At 38.0% G+C, this 13,903-nt stretch overlaps 1 protein-coding gene and 1 long non-coding RNA gene across 2 annotated transcripts; one reads left to right on the forward strand and one right to left on the reverse strand.

The window, feature by feature from the left end:
* Window positions 1-406: 406 nt before the first annotated feature.
* Window positions 407-2,074, reverse strand: LOC138657922 (uncharacterized). The gene is made up of 3 exons (XM_069745521.1): window positions 1,741-2,074; window positions 1,425-1,544; window positions 407-1,243 (listed from the first exon to the last, which is right to left on the reverse strand). Exons 1-3 carry the CDS (start codon window positions 1,889-1,891, stop codon window positions 561-563), a joined length of 954 nt encoding a protein of 317 aa, XP_069601622.1. The 5' UTR covers window positions 1,892-2,074; the 3' UTR covers window positions 407-560.
* Window positions 2,075-3,957: 1,883 nt separating this feature from the next.
* LOC138657923 (uncharacterized) lies at window positions 3,958-5,003 on the forward strand. Its single transcript, XR_011317256.1, has 3 exons — window positions 3,958-4,095; window positions 4,292-4,411; window positions 4,593-5,003. It is a non-coding gene; the product is annotated as an uncharacterized lncRNA (long non-coding RNA).
* Window positions 5,004-13,903: the final 8,900 nt, after the last annotated feature.

The following is a 13,903-nucleotide window of genomic DNA, read 5'->3' on the forward strand; positions in this document are numbered from 1 at the left end:
TACAGACTTTTAATGTTTTTGTGTAAAATCGCGGGCAGACAGGCACGAACACACACACACACACACACATAAACCCACACACACAACACATACAACACACACAAGAAATAGACATTTAGGACTTATTTATGATTAATATGCGATTATTAGTCATTTAGGACTTATGTTATCATGTTTTTGCACTTTATTAATATGCGGTTATTAGTCATTTAGGACTTATGTTATCATGTTTTTGCACTTTATTAATATGCTGACCACATAGGTCAGGGATTTTTTGTACTTTATTAATATGCGTGCCACAAACACTTCTGCACCCACGGGCGCTTCTCAGACAACCATGCATCCGGTACTCATCAGGCACTGTGAAATAATGCAAAAATACATCTGTGTGCGGCTGTCGGCATCAACATTTTGCTATTATAAGTTTATGGTTCTGTAAAGAACACGCAACACATACAGAACTCACACACACACACACAAATACACACAACACACAACACGCACATATTATGAAAAATGACAATCATTGTATGTGATTTAAAAGACTTTAGTTAGATTTATCAGGGGTGATTTAGTTTGAAAGCACGCAGCTCCTCGGTAATGTCTGGTGTTGGACATGCATTTAACAGTCTTTCATATGTATCGCAGAAAGATTTTAGTTCCATCTGTGCGAGTTTGCTTTGAGCGTACTGCGCAGACATGTCAGTAAACATTTTGACATGGTCAGCATCCCACGAAGGACGACCTGTGTAAGGTGTATGTACAGCAACTTTTTGCTTTCTACCTACACGGCGCCGGGATATGGCGCGTTTCTTTAGAGGTAATACAGGGGCAAAAACGCTAGAAGAGCCTGCAAGAGCAGTATCTGCAGATTGCACAGTCTGGCACACAGGTATATTGAGGGGCTCTATGGGTGACCACATACCCTCGGAGAGCTGTTCAATTTCTCTGTTTTCAGGAGTAACTTGTGGTATGGCGTCTGTGCTATTGGCGGGCCGAGTTATGCGGGGCCTAGCGTTCTGCGCTGCACGTTTCTCTCTTGAAACGTTCGTATATTTCTGATGTGAAATCTTGGGGCTTGGATTCCCGGGTTGTTTTGGTGCCGCGTAGCATTCATCACGATCCACAACACAGATGGGCGAAAGAGATATTGTTCGCACCGCCGTATTAGCTCTTTGTGGTTGATTCTCTTCAGCGCCGTAATTACGCCGGTGCAAAACTCGTTGCTGAAGAGGCGACGTATCTAAAAGAAAAGATACAAGTGGCGGTTAGCCGCGAAACGGCGCAAAATTGGAAAAGCTAAACGGCGACGCATAGCTATGATCATGCGTAATATTTGAAAAGTTAATGGGGACAGGTACCCATGAAAACATTGTAACAATATTTACATAAACCTGTATAGAGCAGTCCAGATATATACTTACAAGTATGAAGCGGGAATTGTCCCACAACAGCTCCTGGTTTAACGGGCGGCGCGATGCTCAAACTCGCAGAGGCGGGAATATTCTCTTTTTCAAGCTGTATTTTCCGGGCAACTAGATTAGCTGGTGTAAGTAAAAATATAACGATTAGCGAACACAGAATTGATTTTCTACACAAAACTGCAGCGTTGAGACGGATATATATATATATATATATATATATTCAAAAATGAATTTTCTGACAGTTAGCTAGCAGCTGTAAGTAAATATGAGTATTACACAAAAGTGAGAATCGACTGTATTTCAAGTGAACAGATACCTTTTCTATTCTTGAAACACCGGCGTAACGAGCTGCCGCGTCTTTTAGGCGCATCGGGTTTCGCTGAAGTTGCAGGGTTCTTGACATCTATGATCTCCACGTCTGAACCCAGCGTATCGCGTGGTTCGGGAACACACCAGTTTTCAGGCATATCGTCAGATGTCTCCGTGTCAGTATCTGTATGAGAAATTGCGCGTAGTTCGTGTTTACATACAAAGGATTAAAGCAACTGATATAGTATAATATAGTTTTACGGTATAAACATATTTGCGGTGTAAATTAATATAGCAAGACTTATGCCGCTATATATTAATAATTCAGTATTATATTGGTGGCTACCGCTATTATTTGTTTTATTAATTTAATCATATATTTATTATGACATAATTTGTGTAATACAATAGTTAATAGATGCTATAGTTTTATGCCATAAACAGTATATATTAACATAGATAATATATATATATATATATATATATATATATATATATATATATATATATATATATATATTTAGCTTTCTTACATGTGATACATGAACGATAAATATCTTTGTACCGTGTTACAATGACATTTTTCCCTATCTAAAAGCAAAAAGGTGCTCCTAATTACCCATGATGAGGTGAAGAGCAGGGCCATTATCGGCTAGCGGCTCCACGGCTTCAATGCGCTCATAATTCTGCGTTATGAAATTATTGCGCCAATCGGGCGACATACACGGCTCTTAAATAAGAAAGAATGCATGAATATATAATTAATATAATTTACTTATAATATAATGACACAATCAGAATGAGTCAATACTCTGTACATTATACGCGTATAATACTGAGTTAATACATGCATTAATTGCATGTATGACTGTGTTCTGGGTGTTAACAGAAGGCGTGTGATGTGGCGTAACTGGGTGTGTTTCTGGGTGTTAACAGCTGAGCTGCTTTCTGACACTCAGGATAAATACAGCTGACTGTCCCACTACAGTACAACAGACATCCACCAGAAGCCAGACAAGGCTAAAAGAAGGACTATTCTAAATGTAAGTATATAATACACTTGTCTTATTATTCGCAAATGCTTAATTATATTTAACTATGCATCTCTAAACCATAATTAAGGATGTTATTTGTTTAATAAGTTAGTGTTATACTGGAAGCTAACTGCATATTTAGTAGCGATGTATAATATAGTTTTTACTGAATAAGCCATATTTGTGGGACATAATTAATATAGAAAGGCTTATGGCTGGGCCATAACCACCATTGTTATCTGACATGTGCTAGCAATTAGTCACGGGTGCCGTATAATGCGGTTTTCCTGTAGGTGTGTTCACGGTGGGTGGTAATTTCTCTCTGAACAGTTGCGCTACTCTCTGAAAAGTAAGTGTTTACTGTTTTATTTGCGGTCTAATATTATCAATGCCTGTAACGCATATTTTTGTAACGTAGTTTTAAACTGTATTTATTGGCGGAGCAGTTATAGATAAAACTTATCCCCTATTTATTTAAGATGGAAGCCCAATACCCTCGCGAGCAATGCAGCCCCCTTCTTGCAAGCACACAATTAGGTATTATACGCGTATAATGTACAGAGTATTGACTCATTCTGATTGTGTCATTATATTATAAGTAAATTATATTAATTATATATTCATGCATTCTTTCTTATTTAAGAGCCGTGTATGTCGCCCGATTGGCGCAATAATTTCATAACGCAGAATTATGAGCGCATTGAAGCCGTGGAGCCGCTAGCCGATAATGGGCCTGCTCTTCACCTCATCATGGGTAATTAGGAGCACCTTTTTGCTTTTAGATAGGGAAAAATGTCATTGTAACACGGTACAAAGATATTTATCGTTCATGTATCACATGTAAGAAAGCTAAATATATATATATATATATATTATCTATGTTAATATATACTGTTTATGGCATAAAACTATAGCATCTATTAACTATTGTATTACACAAATTATGTCATAATAAATATATGATTAAATTAATAAAACAAATAATAGCGGTAGCCACCAATATAATACTGAATTATTAATATATAGCGGCATAAGTCTTGCTATATTAATTTACACCGCAAATATGTTTATACCGTAAAACTATATTATACTATATCAGTTGCTTTAATCCTTTGTATGTAAACACGAACTACGCGCAATTTCTCATACAGATACTGACACGGAGACATCTGACTATATGCCTGAAAACTGGTGTGTTCCCGAACCACGCGATACGCTGGGTTCAGACGTGGAGATCATAGATGTCAAGAACCCTGCAACTTCAGCGAAACCCGATGCGCCTAAAAGACGCGGCAGCTCGTTACGCCGGTGTTTCAAGAATAGAAAAGGTATCTGTTCACTTGAAATACAGTCGATTCTCACTTTTGTGTAATACTCATATTTACTTACAGCTGCTAGCTAACTGTCAGAAAATTCATTTTTGAATATATATATATATATATATATATATCCGTCTCAACGCTGCAGTTTTGTGTAGAAAATCAATTCTGTGTTCGCTAATCGTTATATTTTTACTTACACCAGCTAATCTAGTTGCCCGGAAAATACAGCTTGAAAAAGAGAATATTCCCGCCTCTGCGAGTTTGAGCATCGCGCCGCCCGTTAAACCAGGAGCTGTTGTGGGACAATTCCCGCTTCATACTTGTAAGTATATATCTGGACTGCTCTATACAGGTTTATGTAAATATTGTTACAATGATTTCATGGGTACCTGTCCCCATTAACTTTTCAAATATTACGCATGATCATAGCTATGCGTCGCCGTTTAGCTTTTCCAATTTTGCGCCGTTTCGCGGCTAACCGCCACTTGTATCTTTTCTTTTAGATACGTCGCCTCTTCAGCAACGAGTTTTGCACCGGCGTAATTACGGCGCTGAAGAGAATCAACCACAAAGAGCTAATACGGCGGTGCGAACAATATCTCTTTCGCCCATCTGTGTTGTGGATCGTGATGAATGCTACGCGGCACCAAAACAACCCGGGAATCCAAGCCCCAAGATTTCACATCAGAAATATACGAACGTTTCAAGAGAGAAACGTGCAGCGCAGAACGCTAGGCCCCGCATAACTCGGCCCGCCAATAGCACAGACGCCATACCACAAGTTACTCCTGAAAACAGAGAAATTGAACAGCTCTCCGAGGGTATGTGGTCACCCATAGAGCCCCTCAATATACCTGTGTGCCAGACTGTGCAATCTGCAGATACTGCTCTTGCAGGCTCTTCTAGCGTTTTTGCCCCTGTATTACATCTAAAGAAACGCGCCATATCCCGGCGCCGTGTAGGTAGAAAGCAAAAAGTTGCTGTACATACACCTTACACAGGTCGTCCTTCGTGGGATGCTGACCATGTCAAAATGTTTACTGACATGTCTGCGCAGTACGCTCAAAGCAAACTCGCACAGATGGAACTAAAATCTTTCTGCGATACATATGAAAGACTGTTAAATGCATGTCCAACACCAGACATTACCGAGGAGCTGCGTGCTTTCAAACTAAATCACCCCTGATAAATCTAACTAAAGTCTTTTAAATCACATACAATGATTGTCATTTTTCATAATATGTGCGTGTTGTGTGTTGTGTGTATTTGTGTGTGTGTGTGTGAGTTCTGTATGTGTTGCGTGTTCTTTACAGAACCATAAACTTATAATAGCAAAATGTTGATGCCGACAGCCGCACACAGATGTATTTTTGCATTATTTCACAGTGCCTGATGAGTACCGGATGCATGGTTGTCTGAGAAGCGCCCGTGGGTGCAGAAGTGTTTGTGGCACGCATATTAATAAAGTACAAAAAATCCCTGACCTATGTGGTCAGCATATTAATAAAGTGCAAAAACATGATAACATAAGTCCTAAATGACTAATAACCGCATATTAATAAAGTGCAAAAACATGATAACATAAGTCCTAAATGACTAATAATCGCATATTAATCATAAATAAGTCCTAAATGTCTATTTCTTGTGTGTGTTGTATGTGTTGTGTGTGTGGGTTTATGTGTGTGTGTGTGTGTGTGTGTTCGTGCCTGTCTGCCCGCGATTTTACACAAAAACATTAAAAGTCTGTATATGTTAGATGTCTTTGAATAAAAAGGAGTCAAATTATAGACATCACAGGCCCCTGTAAAATTAATATGTGCTAAAATAATGTAGAATTAAAGAAAGCTGGAATAATATATGGGAATGTGTCACACCCTTTTGGGATATCAAAAATACTATATGTGTACAGCATATTAATAAAGTGGAAAAATCACTGACCTATGTGGACCGCATATTAATAAAGTGCAAAAATCCCTGACCTATGTGGTTAGCATATTAATAAAGTGCAAAAACATGATAACATAAGTCCTAAATGACTAATAACCGCATATTAATAAACTGCAAAAAATCCCTGACCTATGTGGTCAGCATATTAATAAAGTGCAAAAACATGATAACATAAGTCCTAAATGACTAATAACCGCATATTAATAAAGTGCAAAAAAATCCCTGACCTATGAAGTGCAAAAATCACTGACCTATGTGGCCCGCATATTAATAAAGTGCAAAAAAAATCATGTGTATTTGTTGTGTGTGTGTTGTTTGTGTGTGTGTGTCGCATGTGTTGTATGTGTTCTGTATGTTGTGTGTGTATGTTTGTCGTGTGTGTTGTATGTGTTGTGTGTGTTTTGTATGTTATGTGTGTTTGTTGTGTGTGAGTTCTGTGTTGTGTGTGTGTGTTCGTGCCTGATCTATGTGGTCAGCATATTAATAAAGTGCAAAAACATGATAACATAAGTCCTAAATGACTAATAACCGCATATTAATAAAGTGCAAAAAATCCCTGACCTATGACAAAAAGCTAATATAATATAAACCAAAGATATAAAAAGAATGCTGAATTTTTACTAAACAGGTTGCTGCAGAATAAAAATGTCACAGCATGGAATAATAATGCTGAATTTATTTTCAAAGGATATTAGTAAGGCCGCGAACCAATAAATGATTTTACAATATTGTGTTATAAACCCCTTATAAATGAGAATGTGTTATAAATATCATATAAAAGTTGTGAAATTAATGTGTGATAAAATAATGTAGAATTAAAGAACGCTGGAATAATATCTGCGGATGCGGCAGCGCTAAAAGTTGTACATTTGTTTCTTACGTGTTTTGGTGCAGCCAAGAAGATTTTTTTATGCAGATTTTATATAAAATGCGGGCGAAAATAGTTAATATTGGTGTATTTTCATACACTTATCAAAACTTTGGGTTTCTACATAATTTTCTATTTATATGGACTAATTAGCATTACTATTCAGTTGCATTCTGAGATATATATATTAATGTACACTCTGCACGCCATCATGCCTGAACAAAACAGAAATGTAGATATTTTTGCGAATTTATTAAAAAGAAAAACTGAAATATCACACGGACATAAGTATTCAGACCCTTTGCACAGTATTGAGTGCAATATTACACTCAGTCATGCCGGCGATCTGCAGTAATTCAATATAAAATGGCTATTTTCATCATGTGATAAAATAATGCAGAATTAATGTTCATCGTGTCGTTATCAGATACCGCAAAGATGCATTTGTCAGCATCATGCTGTTAGCTAACTTAAAATTTGAGATGCTGTTTTATTGTGAGAAATAAAATTTATATTCGTATAAAACACACGGCTTCTTACTTGCTTGTGTTGTAACATTGTGGCATATTATATATATATATATATATATATATATATATATATATATATTGTGTATATAAGGCATCCACAAGGAGAACATCTGCTACACTGTGAATACAATTTTCTGTTATCGAACCGTATCAGGTTTTGTGACATCAAGATTTTCAGACGCAGTCCTTTGTTCATCGTGTCGTTATCAGATTCCGCAAAGATGCATTTGTCAGCATTATGCTGTTAGTTAACTTAAAGTGTGTTTCCTTTTTTCTGTTTGTGTAAAGTGAGTGCGGTTAGCTTAAAATGTATTCTTTATTTCCAATTAGTTCTGACAATAAAACATTTTAATGAACATAACACGCTGTATGTAGTCGTGCAGATCCTAGGATATAATTATATACCATAACACCTCCAAGCAGCTGACCCGCAGATAACACCGCTGGCCCACAGATAACATCTACAGGCACAAATGTGTTATAAAACAAAGTTCTGCTTCACAAAGATCAGCAAACAGCATGAATTTGTACAAAAATATGACCCTCAGAAAACACAGATGACCCTCAGATAACACCTACATGCACAAAGATCACCAAAACAGCATTGCTTTGTACAAAAAAATATGACCCTCAGATAACACAGCTGACCCCAATTTAGTTAATGCGTAGTAGAGGTACAAATAACTTCTCAGATGCCATCTTCAGGACACAAAAAAAGAGAAAGCAAATATCAAACATTCTGCGTTATAAAAACCAATGCCTGGGCACATGACCTGCAATAACCTTCAGGTACAATACATGTACAAACAGAAAAGTTGCCTCTTCTGCTTGTGAAAATAAACATTTATTGGGTACCAGCAATTGACCTAGGTGTTATAAACCTCTGAACCGCAGCAGATTCTCTGTTTGTGAAAATAAACATTTAGTTAATGTTCACCATTTAGTACTAGTGTTCAGTAGAGACACATATAAACAGCTTTAAGTTCTGGACTATATGAATACACTGTGAATAAAACAAAGCTTACAGAATCAAACTCGGGGCTACGTATAAAATCTAATATAAAACAAATGAGAAAGGTGTTATAAACCACGTGTAAAATAAATACACGACTAGGCTATAATTATAAACATGTGTTATTCCACAAAATACGGGAATAATATCAAAACTACAACAAATTAAACTATATTAAACGATATCAAAAGGGGGAATCAAACAAGGAGGGACAGCTGGATACCAGCCGTCAGACAAGGGGAGGGGAGGGGTTACACACTTTGATACACTTTGATAGGGGGCGGGGCACCTGTCAGATTGAGTTTGACGAATAATCTGAATTATACACTACTGATGGTGTAAGCCTCCTCTGGTGAATAGCGCCTTGTTGACGAATGGGCCATTTTTATTTTTTTCCCAAACCCTGGAGATGTGTGTGTAAGTGGTGCTTTTACACATGTAATGTGTGGGGCTTTGTAATAGGGTCCTCTTTATTAAAACAAAACAGAGAGAAAAAAAAGTAGAGAGATAAAATGTAGAAAATAAAAAAATGAAAAGATATACCAGATGTAAAAAAAAAAAAGTTTTTTAAAAAAATTAGTTGTTCACTACACTAATGCCATCCCTATAAATTTACCCGCCGCAAATAATTGCTTTTTTACAAAAGAAAAATGGACGTCAGCAACAATGTGACCAACGCTCCCTTAATGCACTAGCTAAAAATGTATTTGGTGCAGCTAATTATTTATTATAAAAGAAAAACGGACATCACAAGCAATGTGACATACGCTCCCCTAATACACTAGAAATTACCCGACGATAGCAACAAACACTGACACCGGCAAAACCTAACACACTACCTATAAAGCTACTCTGTATGATTTTTTTTCCCTACAACAAGATCGGACGTCACCAAACACCGACGCCAACTATACCTAACACACTACCTATAAAACTACTCTGTACGATTTTTTTTCCCTAAAGCAAGATTGGACATCACCAAACACTGACGCCGACTATACCTAACACACTACCTATAAAACTACTCTGTACGATTTTTTTTTCCCTACAACAAGATCGGACGTCACCAAACACCGACGCCAACTTTACCTAACACACTACCTATAAAACTACTCTGTACGATTTTTTTCCCTAAAGCAAGATTGGACGTCACCAAACACTGACGCCGACTATACTTAATATACTACCTATAAAACTACTCTGTACGATTTTTTTTCCCTACAACAAGATCGGACATCACCAAACACTGACGCCAACTATACCTAATACACTAGCTATAAAACTACTCTGTACGATTTTTTTTCCCTACAACAAGATCGGACATCACCAAACACTGACGCCGACTATACCTAATACACAACGTATAAAACTACTCTGTACGATTTTTTTTCCCTGCAACAAGATCGGACTTCACCAAACACTGACGCCGATTATACCTAATACACTACCTATAAAACTACTCTGTACGATTTTTTTTTCCCTTTAACAAGATCGAACGTCACCAAACACTGACGCCAACTATACCTAATACACTACCTATAAAACTACTCTGTACGATTTTTTTTCCCTACAACAAGATCGAACGTCACCAAACACTGACGCCGACTATACCTAACACACTACCTATAAAACTACTCTGTACGATTTTTTTTCCCTACAACAAGATCGGACGTCACCAAACACTGACGCCAACTATTCCTAATACACTAGCTATAAAACTACTCTGTGCGATTTTTTTTCCCTACAACAAGATCGGACGTCACCAAACACTGACGCCGACTATTCCTAATACACAACCTATAAAACTACTCTGTATGATTCTTTTTCCCTACAACAAGATCGAACGTCACCAAACACTGACGCCGACTATACCTAATACACTACCTATAAAACTACTCTGTATGATTTTTTTTCCCTACAACAAGATCGGACGTCACCAAACACTGACACCGACTATACCTAATACACTACCTATAAAACTACTCTGTACAATTTTTTTTCCCTTTAACAAGATCGAACGTCACCAAACACTGACGCTGACTGTACCTAATACACTAGCTATAAAACTACTCTGTATGATTTTTTTTCCCTTTAACAAGATCGAACGTCACCAAACACTGACACCGACTATACCTAATACACTACCTATAAAAATACTCTGTACGATTTTTTTTCCCTACAACAAGATCGGACGTCACCAAACACTGACGCCGACTATTCCTAATACACAACCTATAAAACTACTCTGTATGATTCTTTTTCCCTACAACAAGATCAGACGTCACCAAACACTGACGCCGGGAAGGGGTTAATAAGAAAGGCGATGGAAAAATGGCGCACAGTGTCAAAAAAATTCCATTACACAACTACACAGATAAAAGTATCAGGCATGGGATAAGAGACGTGAGGGTAACATACACTCTTTACAATAGTATTTCATGTGACAGAACAGACAATGTATATTAATAAGCTGCCAAAGGTCAAAAGGTCAAACTCATTTGTATATTAAACTAGGGAATATCTACATAATCACAAAATTACACCATGACATGTGTTGAGGAAAGAGACAAATCCAAAGATGTTTACATAATAGAATCAGACCATGGCAGGAATAGGTAACCAAAAAAGTGTCTCACCCATTGTAACCTGTATGTGGTCATGCAGTGGAACCAGCCCCAACGTGTGTTTCGCGTGTGCTTCCTTGAGGGGACATGACTCCTTGTGTGCTATGCCAACAATATATAGGAACATATTAATTCCCATATTAACTTCAGGTGTAACTTACTGGAGCGGGTGGGGAGTCGGCGCGTGCGCACTGGGAATCACCGCCAAAGTCGGTGCCGCTCCTGGCATTCGTAGTGACGCTGCGGGTAGGGGAAATCCCTCAGTGAAGTCAGATCCCGCAAGAGCCATGGCCGAGCGCCTTTCACCACGCCAACAGGCATATGACCGCAATGCGCATGCGCCTGACCCGGACTCCATAACAGAGAACACAAAGCAGCTTGGTATCCCAATAACGAATGTAACAGCGCAAATGAGCATTACTGGACCACATATTGTAATAAAGTATAACAATATTGGTGGAGTGATGAAATAAGTGCATTAAAGTGACAGTGCGATTACAATGACAATTACAAAAGATAATAAATGAAAACACAGTTTCATAAACACATAAAAGTTAGGATGCATGAATAAATCTAAGGCATCAGTCCGAATAGCATACATAACTGATGACTCAAGTAGATGCAGAAGTGATAAATGAAATCCATATTCATGGATATAATATTAGTCCAAAAGTGAACAATGAGATCCGTGTTCAATATTGATCCGATTCTTATATGGAGAGGTGCAGAATTATAGCCCCACATTTTCATTTGCTGGTAGATAAATGCTCCAAAAGATTAAATGCTAAAAACTAAAAGAAGAACAATAAACCAAAAATCACACAATTAAAATAAGGTCGAGGCAATGAAAAACTCACAAGCGACACAGGGATAAATATTACAAAAAAAAATGGAAAAGCTCAGTTGTTCATTTAAACCTGCTGGTGTCATAGTTCCAAGTAGGGTGATCCAACGGCACTCTAAGGCCGGCGTCACACTACCGTGTTTTATGGACATAAGAGAGGTGCTGAAAATACGGATTGCATATGGTATAATGCTTCTCTATGCTCCAGCTCCTATCAGCCGTATTTTACTGATCCGCATTATACGGTGTTCTACGGCCGTAGAAAATCGCAGCATGCTGCGTTTGTCACCGTATTGCGCAAAAAATACGCAAATGAAAGTCTATGGGGGCGAGAAAAATACGGATTACACACAGACCAGCAGTGTGACTTGCGAGAAATACACAGCGGTGTTCTATAGAAAAGCCGGCAATTCAGTGCGGTGTACAGTAAAATCACACTGACAGCTTACAATAGAATAGCTAAGATAAATGTGTACACATAGAATAGGTATATATGCATATATATATATGTCATTGAGACACACATATCTATATATATAAATATTTCATCCAGCGCGAGATAGCTTAAAAGCCGGTAATTCAATTGCCAGCTTTTGCTATCTCCTTCCTAAACCCGACATGATATGAGACATGGTTTACATACAATAAACCATGTCATATCCCCATTTTTTTGCATAATCCACACTACTAATGTTAGTAGTGTGTATGTGTAAAATTTGGGCTGTCTAGCTATTAAATTAAAGTGTTAAATGGCGGAAAAAATTGGCGTGGGCTCCCGCGCAATTTTCTCCCCCAGAGTAGTAAGGCCAGTGACTGAGGGCAGATATTAATAGCCTGGAGAGGGTCCATAGTTATTGCCCCCCCCAGCTAAAAACATCTGGAAGATGCGCCTATTCTGGCACTTGGCCACTCTCTTCCCATTCCCGTGTAGCGGTGGGATATGGGGTAATGCAGGGTTAATGTCACCTTGCTATTGTAAGGTGACATTAAGCCAGATTAATAATGGAGAGGCGTCAATTATGACACCTATCCATTATTAATCCAATAGCATGAAATGGTTAAAAACACACACACACAATATTGCAAAGTATTTTAATGAAATAAACACACAAGTTGTTGTAATATTTTATTCCACTCTCAATCCACCTGAAGACCCTCGACCTGTAACAAATTAAAAATAATAAACCAACAATATCTCATACCTTCCGTCGATATGTCCCACGATGTAAATCCATCTGAAGGGGTTAAATTATTTTACAGGAAGGAGCTCTGCTATAATGCAGCTGCGCTCCTGCCTGTAAAACCCCAGCGAATGAATGGAAAGTTGGTCAATGACCTGTAGTTACCTTCATTCGCGGTGAGGCGCCCTCTGCTGGATGTCCTCTTATGAACTCGAGGCTGGGAAATTTTCAGAAAGGTTCCCACGCTCGAGGTCATATATACATATATACACTGATATATATATATATATATATATATATATATATATATATATATATATATATATAGACAGTACATATGTTTTTATGTTTTTAGGAGCACATGGATCCATTGTATGTCCGTATGTCGGTTTTGCAAGCCTGCTAGAAAATGTCGCAGTACGGATGCCATACGGATTACATACGGAGGATGCCATGCGCAAAATACACTGACACACCCTGCCTACGGAGGAGATACGGACCACTATTTTGGGGACTTTTCTGCGTATTACGGCCGTAAATTACGAACCATATTTTTATACGCTGAGTGTGATGCCGACCTAATTGCGCCAATTTTTTCTTCAGGTCTCCTCCTCAAATTCCTCCCCTACTCCTATCTATCCCCCTCACTTTAAACTCTGCAGGATTACAATGATGGTATATCTTAAAGTGGCGTGGGATCGTTTTTAATGTTGTAATGTCAGATGTTTCCCGAGCTGCCATGATTTCTCTGACGTGCTCGCAGAAATGTATACTAATTCACGCAATGTGAGGCCTATATACACCAGAT

Source organism: Ranitomeya imitator, chromosome 1, assembly GCF_032444005.1.
Source record: "Ranitomeya imitator isolate aRanImi1 chromosome 1, aRanImi1.pri, whole genome shotgun sequence".
Classification (NCBI taxonomy): Eukaryota; Metazoa; Chordata; class Amphibia; order Anura; family Dendrobatidae; genus Ranitomeya; species Ranitomeya imitator.

Coding starts and splice junctions, on each gene's coding strand:
- LOC138657922 (XM_069745521.1), bottom strand. CDS start 1,891: ATGCCTGAAAACTGGTGTGTTCCCGAACCACGCGATACGCTGGGTTCA. Junction 1,545..1,740: donor GTGTTTCAAGAATAGAAAAG/GTATCTGTTCAC, acceptor TACTTACACCAG/CTAATCTAGTTGCCCGGAAA. Junction 1,244..1,424: donor ACAATTCCCGCTTCATACTT/GTAAGTATATAT, acceptor CTTTTCTTTTAG/ATACGTCGCCTCTTCAGCAA.